The 26,454-nt window shown below is 48.0% G+C and overlaps 1 protein-coding gene across 1 annotated transcript; it reads left to right on the top strand.

Annotated features, from left to right (window-relative positions):
- Positions 1-25,519, top strand: NAAA (N-acylethanolamine acid amidase). Its single transcript, XM_080797583.1, has 11 exons — positions 1-232; positions 891-1,055; positions 4,515-4,641; positions 9,145-9,235; positions 14,006-14,082; positions 18,643-18,815; positions 18,964-19,026; positions 19,986-20,052; positions 21,134-21,162; positions 24,185-24,262; positions 24,902-25,519. Exons 1-10 carry the CDS (start codon positions 30-32, stop codon positions 24,258-24,260), a joined length of 1,071 nt encoding a protein of 356 aa, XP_080653709.1. The 5' UTR covers positions 1-29; the 3' UTR covers positions 24,261-24,262; positions 24,902-25,519.
- The last annotated feature ends 935 nt before the right edge of the window (positions 25,520-26,454 follow it).

Below are 26,454 nucleotides of genomic sequence, written 5' to 3'. Positions count from 1 at the left end.
TCCCAGTCGCGGCCGCGGGAGCCCGAGCCATGCGCGCCGCGAGGCCGGGGGCGCGCGCGGGGCCGGCGCTGCTGCTACTTTGCGCCGCGGCCGGCGTCTCCGCCGCGGCCTCGCCCGCAGCCCCGCCGCTCTTCAACGTGAGCCTGGACGCGGCGCCCGCGCTGCGCTGGCTGCCGGTGCTGCGGCGCTTCGACCTGGACTTCGTGCGCTCGGCGATGGCGCACATCCTCGGGTGAGCGCGGGCGCGCGGGCGCGGGGCCGAGCCCCGGGGCGCCGCGGGCGGCCCGAGTCCGCGTGCGGGCGGCGCAGACGGGGCTGCCGGCCGGGCTGTCGACCGGGCTGTCGACCGAGCCGCTTCCCCCGCCCCCGGGACCGTCCTGCCCTCCTCGACCCCAGCGTCCGGACCCGCGGCCTCGGGGGCGTGCGGGCTCGGCGGGGGCCGCAACCGGCTTGTGCCGCCCTCTGGGAAGCGTCGGGCTTGAGGCTGATCCAGCGGCGAGTTTGACTCCGGAGCTCGGGGTCCCCGGAGGCGCGCCCTTCCCCCAGACATTCCGGGTCGGGGCGGCGTGCAGGCTGTCACCCGCCTGCGCGGCGCGGACTGGGGGACGCAGCCCACACCCTCGTGGCGGGTCCGGCGAGTCTGGCGAGTCCGCCCCTTGGGGACCACACTCGCTCGCCCGCCTCCCTCTCCGAGCGTCCTTCTCTCCCGTCCGGGACGCTGCGGGTCGCGTGATGCGGGGCCTGGGCTGTCGGCCCTCTGGGAAGGGGAGGAACCCGGCACCCCCGGGATACGAGCTCTAGGAGCCCCCGCCCCCCCGCCCCCCAGACGCGCGGTCGCACCCCTCCAGCCCCCGCGCAGATCAGACACCCTCGCGGCTCTTCGTTTCTAGGAATAAGGTCCCCAAGTGGGTCCACGCGTGGGTCGGGAAGGTGGTGGAGGAGCTGGAGCCCTTCCTGCCGCAGCCCTTCGCCGACGAGATCCGCGGCCTGTGCGAGGTCCTCGACTACAGCCTGGCGGACTGTCTGCTGCTCAACCTGGTGTACGAGTCCACCGCGTGAGTGCCCCGCGCTGCCGTGCATCAGCGCCTTAACCGCGGCCGCCGGGGACTCCTGCCGCACCCGGCGGGGAGGGGACATACTTCCCGGGTGATGAAAACGGGGTGGTGACCGGGCTGCCCGGAAACCTCCCGGCTTCCTCTTTGCCTCTCGGGGTAAATCTGAGCAGCAGATCAAGAGCTTCTGAGCAGCTTCTCTGACCTCGGCCTTGAACTTTTCCTCTACGCGAAGCCCGTCTTTCTCCCTCCACCAATTCAGGGAGTGCCCCACTTTCCAAACTCTAAACTCGACACGTACCTTAACAGAAGTTTTTAAAACTCAGGCCACTCTCGTATGGACCGTCTAGGTATCCCAGGGACCCTGCACCCTTATAATGCAGGGGGTCATCCCCGCCCTCGTCGGTCCCCCTGCATTTATACCTCTGCGTCTGCACGGCCGGAGAGCCTGTCTTCCCTTTCAGAGTCTGTGCCCTCCAGGGTTGGGGTCCCAGGGAGCATCGTCCCTGCTGAGGCAGAGCCAGCATTCGGTAGGCAGGTGGGCAGGGTAAAATGGCACAGGGAAGTGAAAGTTGATCCCATGGAAAGTGCAGGGGAATCTTAAGTCTTATGGGCTCAGTAGTAGGTCCTGGAGGTAAGAGAGGTTTAACCTGGTTTCTACCTTCAGAACATACTGTTTTGCCACGAGACCAGCCTTTTCTAATGACATACTTAATAGCTTTTGGCTGCCAGGAGATATGCGGGGGGAAAGGGGTTCTTGGGATAAGGCAGCTTTACTGCCCCCTGGTGTCTTGCCTGAACCCCTGGGCAGGTTAAGAAGCACAGAGTAGGGGCGCCTGGGTGGCTCAGTGGGTTAAAGCCTCTGCCTTCAGCTCAGGTCCTGGAATCAAGCCCCACATCCGTCTCTGCTCAGCAGGGAGCCTGCCTCCCTTCCTCTCTCCCTGCCTGCCTCTCTGCCTGCTTGGGATCTGTCAAATAAATAAATAATCTTGGAAAAAAAAAAAAAAAAGAAGCACTTTTCTCTTTAGGGAAATGTTTAAAGACACAGATAAGACACAAACTTGTTAAATGAACCAAGTTAGTTTTGCCATTCCTCATCTCCTACCTCCATCTTCTTCCTATTCTGACATGTGACTTTCTCAAACGAAAAAAAAAAAAAAAAAAGGTTTTACTTCCGATTTTGTTGTTGTTGTTAGAGTCTATGTATTCAAGCAGATTTAAGCAAAAGTTCTAGTAAAAACATTCTAACTTTTGGATTTGATACTAAGGTATGCGCTGAATTGCCTGACAACCAAAAGTGCCATCAGACGCCATTAGAATTAACAAGGGGGGTTGCCTGGGGGGGCTCAGTCGGTTAAGCAGAGTGAAGCTTCTGCCTTTGGCCCCATTCATGGTCCTGGGGTCCTGCGATCCCCGCATGGGCAGGGTCCCTGCTCCGCGGCGAGCCTGCTTGTCCCTCTCCTCTGCCGCTTGCACCTCTCTCGCTCTCTCTGTCACTATCTCTGTCTCTCAAATAAACAAAATCTTAAATAAAAAAGAATTAACCAAGGAAATGTTCTGCTCACATTTCCGATGTGAGGCTTTTGGAATCAGAATAATACCAGCTGCCTTTACTGAGCCTGCTGGGTACAGGCACTGGAGACTGTTATGACCATTTGTGTAGAAAGCAAGTGCCAGAAGGGAAAACTCGCTGCACGGCCGGGGCCTGGTGAGCTGTCAGAGCCGCTGCTTTCAAAGCTCCTGTGTCTCCCCGGAAGCCCACAGCTCCCCTCTTGTTCCCTGTGCTTGTGGGCTACCTCACGCTAAAATGTTTGGCTTAAGGGGTGCCTGGGGGGGCTCAGTCGGTTGGGTGTCTGACTCTTGATCACAGCTCCGGTCTTAATCTCAGGGTCGTGAGTTCAGGCCCCGCACTGGGTTCCACACGGGGCCTGCAGCCTACTTAAAACAAACAAACAAACAACTTGGTTTGACATGGAAATATTGTTGTCTTGCCAGTTTTGAAAAATTCTCTGGGAGAGATTTCCACACACTTTACTTTAACCATTTCCAGATTTTATCAGCCCCCTTTTGGACATCAACTCTTTGAGGATCAGAAATCTTGGAAAAAATTAAGTGCTAACCAGACTTCCTTTTTTAAACAAACACAAAAATTAAGTGACATTCATTTTCTCCTATGATAAAAGTAATATGTAGTCATTATAGGAAGTTAGCAAATACAGAAAAGTGGAGAAAAATCAACCACAATTCTTTACTCAGAAACAACCAACAGCCCTTCAAGATACTACCTCTCCATTTGGCTTGCGTGATGGACATCTCTTTCCCCAGAACTGGGCATGCTATGCGTAGGTATTTTTCCACAGAACATCACATATTCTGAGAAGAAACACTGAGGTATCTTAACAAACCTCTTCCTCTTTTCCTCAAAATACTTCTCTCCAGCTGGGAGGGTTTTTTTTTTTTTTTGAGATTTTATTGATATATTTGAAAAATAGAGAGAGACAGAGTTCGAGCAAGAGGGGAGAAGCAGGAGAGGGAGAAGCAGACTCCTTGCTGAGGACAGACCTAGATGGCACAGGATGGACCTGGATGGAACGGGACACACCCAGATGGCCCTGGGGCTCGATTCCAGGATCCTGAGATCATGGCCTGAGCTGAAGGCAGATGCTTAACCCATTGAGCCACCCAGGCGCCAGAGCTGGGAGTTTTAAAAGATCTATTTCTCTTATGAGCTCTGTGTAGGGAGCCCTGATGGTGGCAGGGAAAGTGCCAAGCCCCAAAGAGTTGACTGTTTTTCCTCAGAGGACAAACTGAAACATCTGGGGGACAGAATGATTTAGTGCCATTATATATGCTCTGAGAAATTCATAAAAGAGAAGTGAATTTGAACTAGCTTTGAATGGTATGTTCTATAGACTACAGCCCGCCAAACAGAGGAATAAGCAAAGTTCCGAGGGCTGGCTGAGCCCAAAGAGTCAGTTTCAGATTGATTGATTTATTTAAAGATTTTACTTATTTATTTGAGAGAGAGATAGGGAGAGAAAGCATGAATGGGGGCAGAGGGAGAGGGAGAAGCAGGCTCCCCGCTGAGCAGAGAGCCCAATGCAGGGCTCGATCCCAGGACCCTGGGACCATGACCTGAGCCGAAGGCAGACGCTTAACTGACTGAGCCACCCAGGTGCCCCTCAGTTTTAGATTTAGGATGAAATTCTCTTTCCATACATTTTCACCACCGTGTGTGCTGAGGGCAACATCCTGGTAACGCCGAATGAACCCTGATGAGGTGTGTCTGGTTGTGCTTTTTGCCTTGAATTGTGGCTCCCTATGCTTGGGCAAGGATCACCTGTCATATGTATCCATTCTAAGACTTGTTTTACTGTAAGGATCTATTTTTTAACTGAAACCTCATTCTCCTTTTTCTTCTTTTTTCTCATTCATTCACATTGTACTTGTCTATTTTCTCAGATTCTGCACCAGTATTGTGGCTCAAGATTCCAGAGGCCACATTTACCACGGCCGGAATCTGGATTATCCTTTCGGAAATTTCCTACGCAAGTTGACCGTGGATGTGCAGTTCTTAAAGAACGGGCAGGTATGGTTCGCACGCTCTAAGCCTGAGCGATCAGAGACTGGCCGACCAAAGCTAGCAGCCGCTAGGACGGATGGTCTGCTGCCGAAGTGTGGTACTGGTTTAAGGTACAGAAAACATCAAAGTCCTGGAAAAGCAAACCCTCGGGAGGTTTATGTCCATTACGCTCCTGGAAAGAAGGGTCATTTACAGTTACGGAGCACCTGCTCATTTCCTTATGGAAATCTCTGTCGGAACGTGACCAGTCATCCACGCCAGCTCTTCCTCTGCCTTCCCGCGCCGAGGAGGCTTCTGGAATAGGGAGGGGCGGCTTGGTGTCCTGGCTGGAAACCGCCAGCTTTGAGGTCCGACAGTCCTGGGCTTGAATTCTGCTTCTGTCGCTTGCTTCCTTTGAGAAGGTGGGAAATCCTTGAGACACGTTTTGCAGACTCCAGCTCAGAGAGGTTAATAATCACCCTATGGAGGTAGTTGTAAAGGTTACGTGGAGTGATCTGTGCAAAGCACGGGATAAGTGCCTGGTCAGTTGTGGCCACGTAATGAACTGTCCTTACTCTGTAAAGTCTGATGGGCCCACAGCACTCTCCTAAGTATGATCTTTAAAAAATCGTCCTTAGATCATTTTACTTTCATCATAGAAATATAACCTAATATGTACTGTTTTCACATTTCTGTGTAAACATGTGGAGTTTAAACATGTAAATATGTACTGTTTTCACATTTCTGTGTAAACATCTGGAGACAGTCTTTTTTCTTTTAAAGATTTTATTTACTTACTTGACAGAGAGAGACACAGCGAGAGAGGGAACCCGAGTTCAGTGAGTGGGAGGGAGAGAAGCAGGCTGCTCGAGGAGCAGGGAGCCTGATGTGGGGCTTGATCTCGGGGCCCTGGGATCATGACCTGAGCCCAAGGCAGACGCTTAACAACTGTGCCACCCAGGGCCCCAGGGACAGTCTTAATCAGTATTCATTGAGTACACAAAGCACGTCATTGCCAGGAAACAGTGTGCTAAAGCCAGATTTTGGTTTTGGCGGACGCTGTTTAAGGACAAGGACTATATTTCACATGTTCTTTGCATTTAGGAGTTGAGTCACAAATACTATAAACTCATTTATGAAACACTCACTTGGTCATCTGGTTCTACAAACAAAACTTTTTCTTATAAAAACTAAAATAATACATAAATACTTAAAGCAAACATTTCTCGTTTTTCTGTTTCATTCCTTTACTTCACCACTGTCAACAATTTGGTTTATAGGGTGCCTGGGTGGCTCAGTCAGTTGGGCGTCTGCCTTTGGCTCGGGTCGTGATCCCAGGGTCCTGGGATCGAGTCCCGCATTGGGCTCTCTGCTCCATCTGGACCCTGCTTCTCCCTCTGCCTCTCTCTTTCTCTTTCTCTCTCATGAATAAATAAATAAAATAATAAAAAATTTTTTAAATTTAGTTTATAGCTGAAGAATTACTTCAAAAATGGTTTTAAGTGGTAACAATGACAGAACATACATACATACTAATTTCCGAAAGGAAATCTGCTAAAATGTTAGCAATTATTACTGGACAGTGGGACTATAATTATTTTCACTGACTACTTTATGCTTTTCTGCATTATCTACAATAAGCAAAAGATCTTCTAAGTGGACAGAGGAATAAGTGCAGTAAAAATAAATTATTTCAACAGTTCTCTCTGGAACTCACCCTGTTTTTTTTTTGTTTTTTTTTTTAAGATTTTACTTATTAGAGAGAGAGAACAAGCAGTATGTAGGGACAGAGGGAAAGAGAGAGAAGCAGACTTTCTGCTGAGCAGGAAGCTCGATGCGGGGCTCGATCCCAGGACCTGGATATCATGACCTGAGCAGAAGGCAGGCGCTTAACCCACTGAGCCACCCAGGCACCCCTACCCTCACCCTAACTGTTAATGCTTCATTTGTTCCCGCTGTCCTGGAGCGCCCGTGAGAACTGGCCAGCGGGCACGGCTTGACTCCTAGTGCTCAGGTTATCATTAGGAAATCTAGCAGTGGACACCAGAGTATTGCCTTTCCGCTGAGGGCTCACGGCCAAGAAATTGTTGTGCTAAATTAAGAACAGGTGATCCACAAAATACTTCATCCCTTATTCTCGAATATTGTTCATAATTTTTAAAGGATTTTTACATGTAATTCCTCCTTAGATGCTCACCGCAGCCACATTTGTGCCCTCTGAGTGGGCACAGATCGACATTTTCATCCGCACTTTCCCGGTGAGAGGCAGAGACCTCACCCGCAGAAGGTTGTCCCAGCTCCTGGGGAGGAGACCCCCCGGCAGAGGCAGGACCAGAGCCAGGCCTCTGGCCTCCTGGTGGCTCTCTTCCCCCCAGACTCCGACTAGGCTGTGATTTAGAGTCTCTTGCTGTAGCCAAGGGTCTGCTTATGTTAAGTGACTTAGCAGGGACAACAGAAAACATGAACGTTTAGAAGCAAAGACAGGTTTTCAGAGCCGCAGGATCAAAGAGCTGGCAAATTCCATCCCGGAATCATTTATAATTAGGCATGATCAAACATCTTGGAAACTACAATGTGATTCTGCCTTTGAAACCTTAATTTGCTCTTTCCTTCAGGAGTAGCCCTGATATGAGTGTCAATGTGTCCTTCGAAGAAAGTGACAGTATAATTACTTTTTTCCTTCATATAATTACATTTCGTAAAGGCTTTAGCAGCGAGGTAGAATTATGCCCATGTTACCGCCGTGAGTGGGAGTGGGGAGGTTCAGAGAAAGCCCTCGATGAGCGGCGTGAAGGTCACTCATAAAACTAGGGCCACTGCATTTTTTTCTTTGTAATTTAACCACCTTAAATTATTTTTTACAACCAGATGAGGCAAAACTTAATGATCAAAAAGATTACAGACTTAAGATCCAGCTTTTTTTTTTTTTTTTCCCAAGACGTATTTATTTATCGGGGAGAGCATGAGTGGCCAGGAAGGGCAGAGAGCGAGCGAGCGAGCGCACAAGCAATGGCAGCAGCAGGCAGGGCGAGCAGCCGACTTGTGCCGAGCAGGGAGCCCGGCCATGTGGGGCTCGATCCCAGGACTCTGGGACCACGACCCAAGCCAAAGGTTTCACCGACTAATCCGATCAGCTGCCCCTAAAATTTAGCTTTCAAAGGAAAAATATTAACTCAGGCCCATTCGTTTCTCAAAATAAAAGGAACAGGCACATTCTCTCTTTAAACAATGAAATCTGGTACCTGCAGTAGCGGCTCGAGTGTGATTTTTCTCATCATAGATGGTGGCCTCCTGCGATCATGGGAACTTGTTACCTTAAGTCAAAGAGGAAGTTCCCTATAACTCACGGGATAACCACAAGGATGACATGAGAGATACATGTAAAATTGTTTTTTAATACTTAAAATTTAGGGGGTCTGGGTGGCTCAGTGGATTAAGTGCCTTCTGCTCAGGTCACGATCCCAGGGTCCTGGGATGGAGTCTCGCATCGGGCTCCCTGCTCAGTGGGGAGCCTGCTTCCCCCTCTGCCTGCAGCTTTCCCTGCTGTGCTCTCTCTTTCTGTGAAATAAATAAGTAAAATCTTTTTTAAAAATTAAAAATTTAAATATGATTATGACTGACAACAGTCTCACTTATTTCCTCTTACCTCATAGAGCTTACAAGATGCATGACTTATGGGACACCTGGGTGGCTCAGTGGGTTAAGCCTCTGCCTTTGGCTCAGATCGTGGTCTAAGGGTCCTGGGATCAAGCCCCGCATCGGGCTCTCTGCTCAGTGGGGAACCTGCTTCCTCCTCTTTCTCTGTGGGCTTCTCTGCCTACTTGTGATCTCCATCTGTCAAATAAATAAATAAAATCTTAAAAAAAAAAGATGCATGACTTATGATCAAGTCAACACAAGATTTTAGTCAGAGCCCGTCTGCTATTTTGAGGATGGAGTTTCTTTTCTCTTTTGGGGTGCACGGTCCCCTTTGCTGCAGCCGATGGTCCCATCTCAGAATGTTTTATAATACATAAAATAAAATGCATGGATTACAAAGAAAATCAGTTATGTTGGAATACAGCCATTTCAATGTCATACTTTTTATCAATACATTAAATGGTAAATTTTAGCTGTGCGTCTAATAACTCCCATAATGACAATTATGAATGGTATTTCAGGACATGTAATTATACGATGTCAAGGTAGATATGATAGCATTATATATGTGCAACTATCTGCTATGTCTACGGTGGCAGAATCATGGGCACCGCTGTGACTACAGGATTTGTCGAGTGTGTCTGTTACGGAAGGAGTGACATTTCAGTTAGAAATGAGTGAAAATAAAGATGTACCTTCTCTCTCATGCAAGATCACAGACCTACTGATTTCTATCCATGGCACCCCCAGGTCAAACCTTCCAGAAGGCAATTTAGGAGTTTTTATTATGTTGGCACTTATAAGAAAAAAACTCAATGAGGGAGACAAAACAGATGACGGGAATGTGTGTTTGGCGGGAATGGCAAAATGATGCCTGTCTCTTGGTTGCAGGTGGCATTCACAGGAACCACGTTTATTGGCTATGTAGGAGTGTGGACCGGGCAGAGTCCATACAAGTTTACAGTTTCTGGCGATGAACGAGGTAATCAGAGCAAACTCCTGAGCATTTTGGCTCCGTGCCTGGTCGGTTGTCCCCCAGGTACTTCATCGGCTGCCCCAGCTGAACATGCAGACGAATCCCGGCGACACCACCAGCAGGGAGCCCCGGCCTAGGCGGGGAGGTGGGCGGTGTGCCCCGAGCAGTGAAGATGCTTTCAGGGGGTGTGAGTGCTACGGAGAGCGCAAAACAGGGCGCCCGGGTGCTGCAGTCGCTTGGTTTCAGCTCAGGTCACGGTCTCAGGGGAGTGCGATCAAGCCCCACGCTGGGCGCCACACTCAGCGTGGAGCCCGCTTCAGACTCCCTGTCCCTCGTCCCCTCCACTCGTGCTCTGTCTGTCCCTCTCAAAGAAACAAGTCTTTTAAAAAAAAAAAAGAGAGAGAGGGAGAGAAAGCAAAACAGGGAGACGTGATGGAGGACGAAGGAGGGGGTGGGGCAGGCACTGCAGGTCACGTGATCCAGGAGCCAGAAGCTGGGGGAGTTCTAGAAACAGAGCATTCCTGGCCGGTTCTAGAAACGCAAGATAGCGGTGTGGCTGTAGCACCGGGAACTGGCCTTACAGGCGGAGGAGGGGAAGGCCGAGGCCGTGGTGAGGGTCGGGATGGGGAGTTTGGATTTTCGGGGTGATGGTGGAATGGAAGCCCTAGGAGGGCTTCTCCAGGGAGCGAATCACTCGGGCTGCCCCCTAGAAACCGGTCGTGGGGGGTGACGTGGAAGCAGAAGACAGTTAGGAAGCTGCCGCAGTCATGGAGAGGCTACATGATGGCATCCTCCGGGCGACAGCTGTAAAGCCCTCCGCAGCTTGCTGGCACCTTCCGGTCACTTTTCTCAGGGGACCTTCATGACGGTCCTTTCAGACAGGCCGGGCTGGTCCTACTGACCCTGCTCGGGGTCAGTAGAGGAGGAAGCTAAGGCTGGGAGAGGGGCGACAGCTGCCCGGTGGGAAGGCGGTTCTCAAACTGGTCCCCCAGGTCTGGTGGTTATACGACCTCCACCACCGGTCCCCAGGTCTCAGGGGACATCAGTCAGCTCCACGGAGCGTGGGAGACCCCGAGGTCCGCAGACGCTGTCTCCGTCCTCAGGAACCGGCAGCTGAGCTAAGAAGAAAGTCATAAAGTTGAGCGTTGGTCATCGGATGAACCTGACCGACGTCACGTTGCCTGTTCCTTTGGTTGAGTCTGCTCTTACCTTTCTACGTAGGGTTGACGGGAGGACGCTGGCTGAGGACGTGTCAGTGTCCAGTGCTCCGTTCTGCATCCTAATGGGTCTCTAAAGCATTTTCTCAAAGTCAGCAATGAATGAGACTGATTCTCTCTCCTTTTTTGAAAAGATTTATTTCTTTTAGAGAGAGAGAGCAGAGGGCAGGGGCAGAGGGAGAGAGAGAATCCTCAAGCAGACTTCGTGCTGAATAAGGAGCTGGACACGGGGCTGCATCTCAAGACCCCGAGATCATGGGTTGAGCCGAAATCCAGAGTCGGCTGCGTCACCGACTGAGCCCCATGGGTGCCCCGCTGACTCTCAACCCGTGGTGCTCAGACCACAGATGACCCTTACTAAGGTTTCACACACAGTGTCTGTCAACAAGTGTGTGTTTCCAGGCTGGGCTTTGTTTCCATCATTTTGTGACTCCAAGTGTTCAGCAACGGATCAGTAGAACCTAAGGCACGAGCAGTCTAGAAATAACTGAGTTCTGTGACGTGTACATTTAATGAAATACTGTCCGACTGCCTTTTTAATACTTATATTACTGAAAACTAGTTCTCTTTTAGTCTGCTACGGGGGAGTTAAAATGCCTGAACAATTAGGTAAGATGTCTCTGCCAAGAGAGATAAGATGTTCAGCTGAGTTTCTGGACGTTATGCAGACATTCAACAGCCCCCCCCCACCCCCCCACCCCCGGGAAAAGGTAGGGCTGGGAGGAGGACCCACAAATGGCGTAGAGTTTGGGGAGGCGCAACCTACCACCTGGCAGGGAAGATCTCAGCCTCGAGAGCCAGCCTGCCCGGTGTCTGCGTGTCTGCGTCGGGCTGTCACTCGCTGGCTCGGCGACCGCCCCCAGGGTGCTTCAGTGTCCTCACGGGGAGATCGAGGGAGGAGGTCGAGCTGCTTCGTGGATGTGACGCTCCCAGAGCACAGAGCAGGGGCCGTGGAGCACCCGCCTGTGTTGCCGGCTCCGGCCCGGGAGCACCAGCTGCCGTCTCCGCCCCTCCACGTCCACGGCTGCTGGCGGTGGCGCCCCTGCGCGCTTCCGCAGAGCTCCTGCCCCTCCCTTTCCCCCCCTTCTTCTTCTTCTTCTTTTGTAAATTTTATTTATTTTGTTTTTTCAGTGTTCCAAAATTCATTGTTAATGCACCACACCCAGTGCTCCATGCAATCCGTGCCCTCCTTCATACCCACCACCAGGCTCACCCAACCCCCACCTTCTTCCCCTCTAAAACCCTCAGTTTGTTTCCGAGTCCACAGTCTCTCATGGTTCGTCTTCTCCTCCGATTTCCCCCAACTCACTTTTCCTTTCCTTCGCCTAATGTCCTCCGTGCTATTCCTTATGCTCCACAAGTAAGTGAAACCATATGATAATTGACTCTTTCTGCTTGACTTATTTCACTCAGCATAATCTCTTCCAGTCCCGTCCATGTTGCTACAAAAGTTGGGTATTCATCCTTTCTGAGGGAGGCATCATACTCCACAGTGTATATGGACCACATCTTCCTTATCCATTTGTCCACTGAAGGGCATCTTGGTTCTTTCCACAGTTTGGTGACTGTGGCCATTGCTGCTATGAACATTGGGGTACAGATGGCCGCCCTTTTCACTACATCTGTTTCTTTGGGGTAAATACCCGGTAGTGCAATAGAGCAGCTCTATTCTTAAGTTTTTTGAGGAATCTCCACCCTGTTTTCCAAAGTGGCTGCACCAACTTGCATTCCCACCAACAGTGTAAGAGGGTTCCCCTTTCTCCACATCCTCTCCAACACACGTTGTTTCCTGTCTTGCTAATTTTGGCCATTCTAACTGATGTAAGGTGGTATCTCAATGTGGTTTTAATTTGAATCTCCCTGATGGCTAATGATGATGAACATCTTTCATGTGTGTGTTAGCCATTTGTATGTCTTCTTTGGACAAGTGTCTGTCCATGTCTTCTGCCCGCTTTTTAACGTGATTATCTGTTTTGTGTGTGTTGAGTTTGAGGAGTTCTGTATAGATATTGTATATCAGCCCTTTGTAGTGTCATTTGCGAATATCTTCTCCCATTCCGTGCATTGCCTCTTTGTTTTGTTGACTGTTTCCTTTGCTGTGCAGAAGCTTTTGATCTTGATGAAGTCCCCAAAGTTCATTTTTGCTTTTGTTTCCTTTGCCTTTGGAGACATATCTTGAAAGAAGTTGCTGTAGCCCATGTCAGAGGGGTTACTGCCTATGTTCTCCTTTAGGATTTTGATAGATTCCTGCCTCATGTTGAGGTCTTTTATCCATTTTGAGTTTATCTTTGTGTATGGTGTAAGAGGATGGTTGAGTTTCATTCTTTACACATAGCTGTCCAATTTTCCCAGCACCATTTATTGAAGAGACCGTTTTTTCCACTGGATATTTTTTCCTGCTTTGTCAAAGAGTATTTGACCGTAGAGTTGAGGGTCCATATCTGGGTTCTCTACTTGGTTCCACTGGTCTATGTGTCTGTTTTTGTGCCACTACCAGGCTGTCTCGGTGATCACAGCTTTGTAGTAAAGCTTGAAATCGAGCGATGTGATGCCCCCAGTTTTGTTTTTCTTTTTCAACATTTCCGTAGCAATTTGGGGTCTCTTCTGATTCCGTACAAATTTTAGGATTATTTGCTCCAGCTCTTTGAAAAATGCTGGTGGAATTTTGATCGGGATGGCATTGAAAGTATAGATTGCTCTAGGCAGTATAGACATTTTAACGATGTTTATTCTTCCAGTCTGTGAGCACGGAATGGTCTTCCATCTTTTTGTGTCTTCTTCAATTTCTTTCATGAGTGTTCAGTAATTCCTTGAGTACAGATCCTTTACCCCTTTGGTTAGGTTTATTCCGAGGTATCTTATGGTTCTTGGTGCTATAGTAAATGGAATCGATTCTCTAATGGCCCTTTCTGTATTTTCATTGTTAGTATATAAGAAAGAAACTGATTTCTGTGCATTGGTTTTGTATCCTGCCACATTACTGAATTGCTGTATGAGTTCTAGTCGTTTGGGGGTGGAGTCTTTTGGGTTTTCCATATAAAGAATCATGTCATCTGCGAAGAGAGAGAGTTTGACTTCTTCATTGCCAATTTGAATACCTTTTGTTTCTCTTTCTCGTCTGATTGCTGTCGCTGGGACTTCTCGCACTATGTTGAATAACAATTCCTTTTCCCCTCTTCTTGCCCTCACTCGGCCTCCACCCAAACCTGTTCCTCTCCTGGTTTTCTGTGTCTCAGGATGTGATACTTCTTTCTGCTGCACTGATTGTACCAGGAGAATCTTTTGACCCGTCATTCCTGGGTCTTAGCGCCACTGCCCAAACTGGACTGTCTCTTCCAAGTCCCTGGAAATGTGTATGTACCTTGGTTTCTACGGCTGCCATGAAATTTGAGCTTTATCTTTGAAAACTGGCTGCCAGTAAAAATCACTCTTCATCCACCAACTCTTCTCTCCCGTCAGCTTTTACTCTGGGAAAGAAATAAGATGGAAGGAGTTTTAAAACGTGGCTCTTGGGCAACAGTTCGTACTTATACATATTGTTTCTTCCTCAACTCGGCAGACAAAGGCTGGTGGTGGGAGAATGTGATCGCTGCCCTCTTCCAGAGACACTATCCGGTCAGCTGGCTTATCCGCGCTGTGAGTACTTGCACCGCTGAGCCCCCCACCCTCACTCCGTCTTCCGTGCGGTCATGTTGTAGCGCTCTATGTCATTTAATGACTTTCACATTGACATTCAACAACTTTTCCATAAACAACATTTACTTCAGGTAAGAAGTTCCTTGAAAGGTTGGGCATCTACGGGTTTGCAGAATGCATAGAGATAAGAAGTATCAAAGGAAACAGAGCTGGACACTAGTTAGAGTAGTCGTTATAAAGTATAAATTTCCGGTTATAAACTAAGTCGCGGGCATGTCATGTACGGCATGGCGATTACAGTTAATAATACCGTATCGCGTAAGTGAAAGTTGTTAAGAGTAGATCTTAAAAGTTCTCGTGCAAGAAAAAAAAAATTTTTGTAACTCCGGTTGGGGACGGATGTTAACTAGACTTATTGTGGTGATCACTTTGCAATATATGCGAATATTGAGTCATTACATTGTACGCCTGAAATAATATAATGTTACGTGTCAGTTATACCTCAATAAAAAGAAGTCAGTGGTAGAGACAGATTTTAGTCGGTACCGTGCTGTTGTAGTAGGGAAGAGTGCCCAAGGTGGACGAACTCAACTTTGATTTGTGCAGAGGTGACCGGTGTTTTAAAGGGAGAATGTGGGAATAGAGAAGGATGTGAACAGGGGCCCAGTAGAGTTGGAGAAGTGAAAAATTACGGAAAGTGGAAAAGAGGGGTTGTCCATGTAAAGCCTAGCTGGGGTTGCTAACTGGTGCTCATCAAAGTTAGCCTCCTGCCCTCCTGCAGAGACTGGAAAACAGGGGCCCTATCTTTTGTTTTTTAATTTTAAACTTATATCTAAAAATGTATTCGTTGAACAAAATAAAATCAAATACGCATTAAAAACTTTGTACTATCAGATGTACAAATGTTTTGGGGATCAAAATAAATGTTTTATGAAAGTCATTCTATAATGACAGGATTCTCTGATGAGTAGTTTTTCAAATGAAACACTTCACTATACTCCATTTTATTTATTGTATTAATCCTGATAAGTGTACTCCGTAACCTCCATCATTTGTTTCACCCATCACCCACCCAGCTCCGCTCTGGTGATCATTACTTCTCTACAGTTAAGAGTCTGTTTCTTGTTCTCTCTCTCTCTTTCCCCTTTGCTCATTTGTTTTGTTGCTTAAATTCCACATGAGTGAGTTCATATGGTATGTGTCTTTCTCTGATTTCTTTTGTTTAGCATACTACTCTCTAGCTCTATCCACGTTGTTGCAAATGGCAAGATTTCATTTTTGATGGCTGAGTAATATTCCTGTGTGTGTGTGTGTGTGTGTGTGTGTGTGTGTGTGTACCACATCCTTATCCATTCATCCCTCAATCTGTCAAGGGACACGTGGGCTGCTTCCATAATTTGGTTATTGTAAATAATGCTGCAGTAAACATAAGGGTGCACAGGTCTTTTCAAATTAGTGTTTTTGTATCTGGTGATGGAATTACTGGATAGTAGGGTAGTTTTATTTTTAATTTTTCGAGGAAGCTTTATACCATTTTCCACGGTAGCTGCCCTAGTGTGCACTCCCACCAGCACTGCCCTGGTGTGCACTCCCACCAGCACTGCAGAGTGGTTCCTTTTTCCCACATCCTCACCAATACTTGTTTGTTCTTGTATTTCTGACTTAACCTTTCTGGTAGGTGTGAGGGGATACCTCCCTAAGCGCTGGCTGGGACAAGCAGTCAATTCCTTGGGCAGCCTTATTTTCTCAGGCAGGGGCTAGAAGAGGGGCCAGGTCACCTTAGGGATGTAGCCTGGAGCTATTAGAAACCGTTGTTTGTTCAAGTCATTACAGGCCAAGGTAAGGCCTTATCAAGCAAGACTGCTCAGAGGAGCCTAGCCAAAGTTTGGGCAAGGAGGGAATCTTTGTTAGAGGCTACAGTACTAGGCTACTATAGCCTCCTAATATTGATAACTGATTGAGATAAGAGAGAACTGTAAACTTTTGGGCAGATAAAAATGTACCCTCCTTTTAGAATCTCCATTTGCAAAGATCAGAATTTAGCAAAACAAAGGCATTAGAAAGTAGTTCTGCACACAACAAAAAGAAAGTTTGCTTTAGTGACCTCTTAGACAGCAGAGTTCAGGCCACATACAAATTGTAATTTGAGGACATTTTGCGCAAGGACCTGGCCCTCCCGGGCTTTAGCCTTTTTGGATCCTCTTTGCCTTGCTTTAAATGATCTTTGTCCCTCTGGACCTGGAGGTCTCCTCAACTTCCTACCTGGGTACTTCCTAAAGATGTTAACAAACTGTGTACCCTTCATACCTTTTTAAGATGACCTCTAAAACTTTTCATCATAAGATGGAAAGGCTGCAAAAAAAAAAAAAAAATCCGGAGTATTGCAAATATTGCCATTTAAAAATAAAACTAGAATTTAAATCTAACCGGTAGAATCTAAACACCAAAACGATTTTTAAATGTTTTAGATAAAATTTACCTACAGTGACATGCACAGATCTTAAGGGTTTAGTTCCATGTCTTGACAGTTGTACACACTCATTTATCCACCCACGTAGGCACCAACAAAACAAGACACAGAACATTTCCAAGTCCCTGGAAATTTCCCTCCAGTTCCCTTCTCACCAATGCCTCACCGCGTCTGACACCCTCCTCCAGTGAAACCACTCTGACCTCTGTCACCACAGACAAGTTTGCCTGTTCTAGAACATGTATAAGAGAAATCCTAGAGTACAACTCTCTCTCACACTCTGCCGGACACTTTTTTTTTTTTTTTTTTTTGTCAGAGAGAGTGAGCACAGGCAGACAGAGAGGCAGGCAGAGGCAGAGGGAGAAGCAGGCTCCCTGCTGAGCAAGGAGCCCGATGTGGGACTCGATCCCAGGACCCTGGGATCATGACCTGAGCCGAAGGCAGCTGCTTAACCAACTGAGCCACCCAGGCGTCCCCCGGACACTTTTCTAATTCATCCACGTTCTTTGTATCCCTTCTCATTCATTTTTATTACTGAAGAATATTCAGTTGTATGGCTATGCCACAATTCATTCATTTTCCCATTGATAGACATTGCGTTGTTTCCAGTCTTGGGCCGTTGTGAATAAGCCTGCGATAGAATTCCTGGTACAAGGCTTCTAGTCAACATGCATGTCCATTTCAGTTGAGTAAGTGGTTAAGAGCGGAATTGCTGTGTCATAAGGTCATAAGGTCATAAGGTCATAAGGTCGGTTATTTTTTGTAAGTAAGTGGTTAAGAGCGGAATTGCTGTGTCATAAGGTCATAAGGTCATAAGGTCGGTTATTTTTTGAGAGGGAGAGAGGGAGAGCACATGCATAAGCAAGGGGAAGAGCAGAGGGAGGAAAGGGAGAAGCAGACTCCCCACTGAATGAGGAGCCCGATGCGGGGCTCGATCCCAGGACTCTGGGATCATGATCTGAGCTGAAGGCAGTTGCTTAACCAAGCCAGCCACCCAGGCACCCCAAGGTCGGCATATATGTAACTGAGGTATAAAGCTGTGCCATTCACCTGTCATACCATTCATCTATTTAAAGTGTGTAACTCCCCAGTTTTTAGTATAGTCAGAGTAGTGCAACCATCTCTACAATCAATTTTAGAACATTTTCATTCCCCTGGAAAGAAATCCCAAATCCACGAGCGGTCACGGCCCATTTCCATCATTTCCCCAGCCAGACAGATAAGGTGCTTGTCCCACCCTGACTCTGCCACCCGAAGGAAGCAAGTCACCACCACCTTCGGGATTTCTTCCTCATGTTCTTTGGCTTTTTTCTCACCGGATTTTGTTGGAGGCAGTGAATTCTTTGATAGTTGTCGCGGGATGGTGTCGGTGACATAAAACAGTGTTCCCGACTCCTCTTGCCTCCCTTTATAATTTTGCTGAGTTCAGAACAAACCACTTTAGCCCTAAATACCTCCCCGCTCACAGTCCTATGTGTATGGGAGGGGAAGGTCCCAAAGCCCTGTCCCCGGTGGATGGTTTATGGCTCCAAATGAGGGCGCCTTTGCAGACGCTAATATTTGAATTGTGTCACCCCGGGGTGGCGCTGGGTCCCCTGCTGTGACTCTTCCAGCAACTGCTTCTCCCACGTTGACACCCCGTACCCTGTGTCACCACTGCCCGTTGACCTTCCTGTCACTCTTGGAAATCAGGAGTGAACAAGGTTAGGTCAGTCGTAGTCACTGTTCTGTCCCCACGCCGGCACGGTGCCCAGCACGTGGTAGGTATTTAGAAAGGACTTGTTGAAAGATCAAAGGACTGAGGACACGGGGGCACTCCTGGGTGAAGGTGAGCTGCCTAGAAAGCGTGTGGCACATGGTTGGTGAACCGGGCCTAGAACTTGTCAACAGTTCTTTCCTTTTGTGAGAAAAGTCCCGCTGCTGTCGGCTCCCCACGGAGCCCTCATGACAGGAGGTTGAAGTCGAGCAATTTAAGGTGGTAGCCATGGCTTAATGTATCGGGAGAGTGTGCTTCGGCCCGTTTGTCCGTCGGCTGGCATGGATCGCTGCCGTGGGAGAGGATGCTAATGCAGGCGTGTCTTCTCGTTCAGACCCTGAGTGAGTCGGAAAACTTCAAGGAAGCTGTGATTAAACTGGCTGAGACACCCCTGATCGCTGATGTCTATTATATCGTCGGGGGTACGTCCCCCCGGGAGGGAGTGGTCATCACGAGGAACAGAAATGGCCCGGCAGACATTTGGCCTCTGGATCCTTTAAATGGAGCGTGAGTAGAATTAAGACCCTGGTCATTATGTATCCATCTTGTTTTCAACTAGTGAAACCAGAGGTATTTTTTCATTTTCGTCTCTTTTTCTTCTCTGGCCGCGTGCCGAGCGACCTTGGGTAAGACGAGGTGTTGTGCTCTGTTGTAGGTGGTTCCGGGTTGAGACAAATTACGACCACTGGAAGCCAGTACCCAAGGAGGACGACCGGAGGTAGGCCTCTATGCACTTTTCGGTTTCCAGTGTTTCCTCGGGGTCGGGAGAACGGGCCCTTTATAGGACGAGAACTGGAGAGGACTACAGGTGCTGCCCCTGCCGGAAAATGTACCTGGGTGCCCTCACCCATGGCTTGGCCAGACTGAAGAGTGTGGGGAGGGCTTCTTGGCAGCTGCGTGTTGGAAGGGAAGGTTGGCCCTGGCCTCAGGGTCAGAAGGCCTGTGGCCACCACTGGCTCTGCTAGTGACTCCCCGGGTGGCTCGCCGAGCCTCTGTTTACTAAGCTGTAAAAGGAAAGGGTAGAACAAGAATCGAAGTTTTCCATGTAAGACTTGTTTGGAAGGAGAACATTTGCTTTAAATCAATAAGTAAACAAACCAGTTAGGGGCTTTCTTTGGTCCTTCTAAATTTTTTTCTTTAAAGATTTTATCTATTTATTTGACACACAGACAGCGACAGAGAGAGCACAAGCAGGGGGAGCCGCACAGAGACAGGGGGAAACAGGCTTCCCACAGAGCAGGGAGTCCGACACGGGGCTCGATCCCGGGACCCCAAGATCATGACCTGAGCTGAAGGCAGACGCTTCACCGACTGAGCCCCCCAGGCGCCCCTGGGCCTTTTAATTTTAAACATTTTATAAATCCGTGTACCCCCAAACAGCAGGCAGTTAGGTATTTCCTCCTGGCTTAAATGCCCCACATGTTTAGTGGCAACTGTTTAATTTCGTAGCAATACATTTTCACCTTCCCAGCTTCCCAGTGTGCCCACGGGCCTGACTGTTGAATTAATTTTACCGCGGTGGTCTGAGACGAGGCAAGAAGCAGGTTTGGGGGCCAGAATCTGCTTTGGTGAAAGGGAGGTAAGGCAGCTGGGCCTTGTCCTGGGAGCCTCAGGATGAGAGCTGGTGGCCTTCAGGGTTTCCTGAAAGGCCCAGTAACCTTTACCCTCTCCTTACAGGACGCCTGCCATCAAAGCCCTTAATGCCACGGGCCAGGCCAACCTCAGCCTGGAGAAGCTCTTCCAGGTAACTTACCAAGCCGAGAGGACCACCTCTTACCCAGGATGTTTGCTGTCTTTGTTAACAGTGATTAAAAAAAAAAAAAAGTGAAATCTTTGAAATCAAGCAAATGTGGTAGATGACAGTGTCAGAGTCAGAGTTTCACCTGGTTGAAAACCTTTTTAAGATTTTATTTGACAGACAGCGAGAGAGGGAACACAAGCAAGGGGAACGGGAGAGGGAGAAGCTTCCCGCCGAGCAGGGACTCGATCCTAGGATGCTGGCAGCATGACCCGAGCTAAAGGCAGATGCCCAACGACCGAGCCACCCAGGTGCCCCATGAAAAACCTTTTAAAGTGTCCAATGACAATTTGGCATAAAAGATTTTTTTTTTAAGTTTGCCTTTTGTGACAAACCGAAGTCTAAAATGAGAATTACCTTTCTTTTTAGGGATTCTCAACTAATGACTTGATAATTATATTTGTTTTTATGTGGTCCACTTCATTTAACTCATTAAAAATTAAAATTCTTTTTTTTTAAGATTTTTATTATTTCTTTATTTATTTGACAGACAGAGATCACAAGTAGGCAGAGAGGCAGGCAGAGAGAGAGAGGAAGGGAAGCAGGCTCCCCACTGAGCACAGAGCCCGATGTGGGGCTCGATCCCAGGACCCTGGGACCATGACCTGAGCCGAAGGCAGAGGCTTTAACCCACTGAGCCACCCAGATGCCCCTAAAATTAAAATTCTATATATAGAATCCTTCAGACTTAACCTAAAAGGTCACCAGGACCCATAAGTTAGTGAGAAATAAAAGTTGAACAGAATTTATAACTAAATTAAAAAAAAAAGTCTGATGACATTTTGTGCACTGGTTTCAGTGTAGGTCAAAGTATCCCTCTTCACCTCAGTTTTTCGGCGTGTTAGAGACACAGTTGTGTAGATGTTCACTGTTTAAAAGGAGAAAGGATTCAGAAGTCTGTAACTGTCACCCCAAGACACACTAGAGTGTTAGGTAGTTTTATTCTTCCCATAGATACTCTTCTTCCTTTTAATATTTCTTCTACCTCTTAATAGTCTTTGTAATATGATTTTTTTTTCCTATGCAGGTTTTGTCAGTGTTTCCGGTTTATAACAAGTAAGTGACATGTTCAGTGCGTCTGTTCACACATCACCCCAGAAGGGGGACTCGACTCCCATACTCTGGCTCAGCAGGGTTCTGGACGCCTCTAGGTCGGGCTTTCTAGGTGCTGTGCGTACAGCAGTGAACCAGGCCGAGTCCCTGCTCTCACGGGCGGGAGTAGGGAGGAGGCAGGGAGGGAGGAGACAGGGAGGAGGCAGAGAAACATATCATAAGTCAGGTGAGAAGCCCATGAAGAAAAACAAAGGTAGGGAGGTCAGAGTGATCCAGAAGGAGGAGGGCCGTGATGTGTTCATCCTAAATCAGTCTGGCGTGGGGGCCGCCTGGCGTGATTTTGAGCGCCTTAATCCCACTCTGCTAGAACCAAGCTTTAGACACCCTTGGCCTCCCTGTAACTTGCTGGGCCATTCTGCTGCCCCCTTGCTCCGCGCACAGATGATTCAGCATCGAAACTGCTGTTTCTTTTTTGGCCGGAACCCTTGACAGGAGCATTCTGTGGGCAGTGGCTTCTCGGGTCCACAGCCCACATCGTCCTCTGATGGGAAGCTCTTAATGAAACCTAAGCGGCAGCCACAGGACTTGGACAGGAAACTCTGAAGGTCCCCTGTCACCGGAAGAGCCAAGCTGACTAGACCAGCAGCTCCTCCTTGTCCCCTCAAGGCCTCAAGGCCTTACGGGCACCTAGGGTGGGCTCCTTGGGGGTGCGGACACCTTCTCGTGCTTAGTGAGTGGGGCTTGGTTTAATAGAATGAAAGAGGAAGCATCTGCAAGTCAAAGCAGTTTTATCTCCTCCTTTTACTCAGTAAGTGCCCAAACCCAGCATTTCCTACCTCCTCGTTCTCACATCTGCTTTCTCCAAGGCGCGAATACAAGACGGTCCCCTTCAGGAAACAGCCCAATACCGACAAAATCTGTAAAGCAATTTTTAGTTTCAAATACCCAATTGATTTTTTTTTCTTTGAAATGATCGTCTCTTACACAAACACAACATAGTTTTCCCGATGGGCTCTGGAAAAACTTTCATATATAAGTACTTTAAAATTCCTTGGCTACTACGACCTTTTCAGAACCGGCAGTGGTCTTTCATTTTGTACCATAATAGGAATAGATCCTCAAATTGTCCCTTTGAAAGTTTTTTCTGTAAGTATGGCCTGTTAAAAAGATGAACACTAAAAAATTTATTCTATAAACAATATTCTAAGAGCCAATACAGAAAAACAAATCAGTCAGTACTTTGCCACTCTAACAAAGGAGCTGTGTGCGTAACGAATGATACCCAGTGCTCTGTGGGGCAGTGGGAACCCAAAAAACAAACTAAGGCCCCCCTCAGTTGTAGCATTATTGACTTGCGTGTTGTAAACACTCCCAGCTGGGCCTACTTCAACCTCATGACTGATTGGTTTCTGCACTTCCTGCATGTGTAACAGTCGGCTCTCCCCAGCCTGTGGGAGCCGTCCGAACCACACGACGGACTCGATCCTTTCCAGTTGGGCACTGTTTTGCCCTTCTAATATTCGTTTTAAAGATAGGGGTGTTCTTTTCTGTGTGTTCTTGTAGTTTAAAAATAATTTTCTAAATAATGATTATATCTTTTTAAAAAATTAACATTAAAATAAAAGAGTTGTTATTTTTTTTAAAGATTTCATGTATTTGAGAGAGAGAAAGCACGAGCAGAGGGAAGGGGCAGAGGGAGAGGGAGAAGCAGACTCCCCGTGGCGGGGCAGGGGGCCCGCGGGGCTTGAGCCCAGGACCCTGAGATCATGACCTGAGCCAAAGACAGATACTTGACTGACTAAGCCACCCAGATACCCCAATAGCTGTTATATTTTTTAAAGCATTGCCTATGCTGTCAGCAGCCCTTATAATTTTAAACAGGTACACCATGGCCAATGGGATACATTGTGTAGAGTAAAGCATTCTCCGGTTGTTACTTTTTCCTCTATTAAAACTCTGAAATAAACATATTTGTACATTCCTCCCCCCCCCCACACCCCCAGCGCCCTGCTTTTGGATTATTTCCCCTGGCTGAATTCCCAGAAGTAGGGTAACTGAGTTAAAGGCTATGACTGTTTAAATGGCATATGAAATGTTGTGTTGAAATAGAAATTATAAATAGTTAACCAAGTACTATTTTTCTCCTTGTGTAATTGAAAACCCAGGAGGAGCTGCATTTATTTTTTTAAAGATTTATTTATTTATTTTAGAGAGAAGAGTGCATGAGTGGTGGTGTTGGGGGTGGGGGGTGTTGCAGGGGGAGAGGCAGAGAGGGAAGCAGACTCCCGGTGAGCGGGGCTGGACCCCAGGACCCTGGGATCTTGACCTGAGCTGAAGCCAGGAGCCCCGCGCTCAACCGACTGAGGCACCTGGGTGTCCTGAGGAACCGCATTTAGAGGATGTTCACCACTGAGCCAGAATTAACACGGATTCCGGACTCTCGGGCCCTTTCCTTGCAAGGAGGGCGGTTCGCGGTGTGAAGGTCACGGAAAGAAATCGCGACACAAGCCGCTCAATGCTGCCCCCTTGTGCCGTACTGTAAAATTACACGCACCTGCGGCGGAATTCCATCTGATGGGTCTCTAAGCGGAGAAAATACTAAAATAGCGATGGAGAATAGAATTATGGCCAAAGTAAACGAACAGCTGAAGTCCTTCTTCAGGGCATCTCCATTACCCCTGGGCGAGCTCTACGTGTACTTACCGTGCTGTCTTCAGCCCGGTGTACAGTTTGGGCCCCTGTTTCTTCCTAATCCCGAACAACCCAACTCTCCCTCATTGCCACAGTGTGAAACTCTGAGGAGTCCGAGAATTTTACATTTGAACGTGGCCTTCCCCAGTGTTGTCAAAATAGAAAGGAGGGACCCTGTGCGATCGCATGAATTATAAATGTTAAACATTCTGACATACATAGGCTTCTGTTTGTATTATTTTCCTAGGTCCCAAGGGTTAGGTTGGTATTTTTTTCCTCTTTGGAATATTAGAGACAATGACTTGCATATAAAAATCTCTCTCTCTGTTCTCAGCTACACAGTTTATACGACAGTGATGAGCGCTGCCAGACCAGAGAGGTACATGACGAGGATCAGAAACCTGGGTTAAAAGTACGTAAGCGGAAGGGTGGGTTCAACCACGCTATGAAAGTTGTGCTCGTCTGTTGTGTGTTCGTTGGGGCACGCTGGTGGGTGTGGGCTGACGTTTCCCACAGGAGATGGGAACATCTTTAACATCGATCCATACAGAATATCTTCTGACAGACATCTGGCAAACGGTTGTCACTGGTATCAGGTTGATGTCACTATGAGGGGCTTATCTTGAATTTGCTGGTACGAGAGCTAATCTCGTGCCCAGGGCCCTTGGTCCCTTATTCGGACCTGCTCTCAGGGCGAGGTGTTATGTCTTCACGGACACAGAAGGGGAAATAATTGGGAAGACTTGCCTGTCCCCAGAATAATAGTGAGGCGGGCCCAGCACCTTTGCAACCTGAGAAGACGGACAGCGAAGGCAGGGGACAGCTAGAGGATTGATTTCAGGCGTGGGTGAGCCCATCCGTGAGGGACGGGCATGAGGAAAAAGCAGGCATCCTTTTTGCTGTGCCTGAAACCAAACCGAGGCGGTTTTCCCTAGTGCTGGGGTCTTCTGGAAAAGTGTCAACCCGGCCTGACGTTTGGGTCATTTGCTCATCGTGATGGTGTTACAAATCGGTGTTTGAATTAAGTCCATTCATTTTTCTTCCCTTACAGATGATTTCTTAAAAATGAAGTTCTTGAAGAGCTGTGCTTTAAAAAAAAAAACAAAACAAAACAAAGTGGGAGGATTGAATTATTTTAGGGACGACACAGCTTCCTTCCTCATTAAGCTTTCCAGGCTTGGGAAGCGAGGGCGGGAGGACCACTGCCGGGCACGTGGGTGGTGGGACTCCTGCGTTCGCTTCCCTTCATCGCTTGCCTTGACCCGCTCTAAGCTCTGTCTCTACCGACTCGAACAACTCAAAGATAATTGGTCTCAGAGGTCAAGCTGCTTCTCCCCACAACATGTAGCAATGTTGTCAGACCTCAGCTGATGAAGAAACGAGCTGGCCAGACCTCTTTGTTCATTACGCTGTGCTTCTGGAAGAGTCTGAGAGAAAAGGGTCCTTCTGAGAAGTGGAGAACTGTCGCTTGGATAGAGCCTGTTTGAGTGTCTGTCAGTCTGAGCTTTGCTCCTGTGTTTCCCTGGGGTGGGATTCTCACTTTCCAGAATGTGTCTCACGTTTCTTTATCAAAACCGATGGGCCTCCTTTTTCTAAATAGCTCTTTTCTTACTGCTTTTTGAAAGCAATATGAGATGTTGGGGGGGAGAATAAACACTTTTCCAAGACATTTAACGTTGTCGCTGCATTCTTATTCCCAAAGTCGCGTGGCTCTGAGCGGCTGTCCCGAGGAAGCAGCTCTCGTCGATGTTGTTCAAACGTCAGGACTCAGAGGAGGGCGCGGCTGCGTTGTAGAATTCAAATTTTTTCCCCACATCTACAAGAAAGAAACTTCCGTGAGAATGAAGTGAGAAGAGGTTAAAATGCTCAAACAGTGAATCCATGGGATGTTCTTATATCTTGCTGGCATACCAGTGAGAACAAAGGAAAATGAAATAAATGGAAGAAAGTGTCAGCCCGGCACCTGTCACCCCTGCTGCGCGATAGCCCACGCCTCACTGGTGGCCCAGAATATTCGTGTTTCTTCCTGGACAGTGTTGGATCCACATTGTTAAATTTCCATCATCCACCGTCCTTTTAAAAATCAAACATCAAGGGACGCCTGGGTGGCTCAGTCAGTTAAGTGTCTGCCTTCAGCTCAGGTCATGATCTCCCGGTCCTGGGATCGAGTCCCACGTTGGGTTTCCTGCTCTGGAGGGTGTCTGCTCCTCCCTCTCCCTCTGCTTGCCTCTGCCCCTGCTTATTCTCTCTCCCTCACGCTCTCGCTCTCTCTCTCTCTCTCTCTCTGGCAAATAAATAAATACAATCTTTAAAATAAAAAAAAATAATAAAATCAAACTCCAAGAGTAGTTTACTCTTGCCGGATATGTTAAGCTGTGATGGAGACTAGAAATTTCTACTCATTCGTCACTTCCATTCTTGTTTTCTAGACTACAGACTGTGATCTCTGGATAGAAATTTGGGGAGTAGCCTAATTTTAACCAGGCAGCAGGATGGCACTGGGGACTTTTCAGTAGGAGAGTGACTTAAGTAATCTAGATCTCTGGTTGTCTTTAAGACCCGTGTTCCTTGTGCCGTGTGGTTTCACTCTGGTGTGTCTACATG

This window comes from Martes martes, assembly GCF_963455335.1.
Source record: "Martes martes genome assembly, chromosome: 2".
In the NCBI taxonomy this organism is placed as follows: domain Eukaryota; kingdom Metazoa; phylum Chordata; class Mammalia; order Carnivora; family Mustelidae; genus Martes; species Martes martes.
Note: the sequence above shows the minus strand (reverse complement) of the source record. Positions and strands in the feature narration are given on the sequence as shown.

What these genes read in the sequence shown, in the direction of transcription:
- NAAA (XM_080797583.1), top strand. Translation starts at nt 30, where the DNA reads ATGCGCGCCGCGAGGCCGGGGGCGCGCGCGGGGCCGGCGCTGCTGCTA. An exon ending in AGTTCTTAAAGAACGGGCAG is followed by an intron (nt 4,642 to 9,144) that starts GTATGGTTCGCA and finishes TCTTGGTTGCAG; the next exon opens with GTGGCATTCACAGGAACCAC. An exon ending in TCAGCTGGCTTATCCGCGCT is followed by an intron (nt 14,083 to 18,642) that starts GTGAGTACTTGC and finishes CTTCTCGTTCAG; the next exon opens with ACCCTGAGTGAGTCGGAAAA.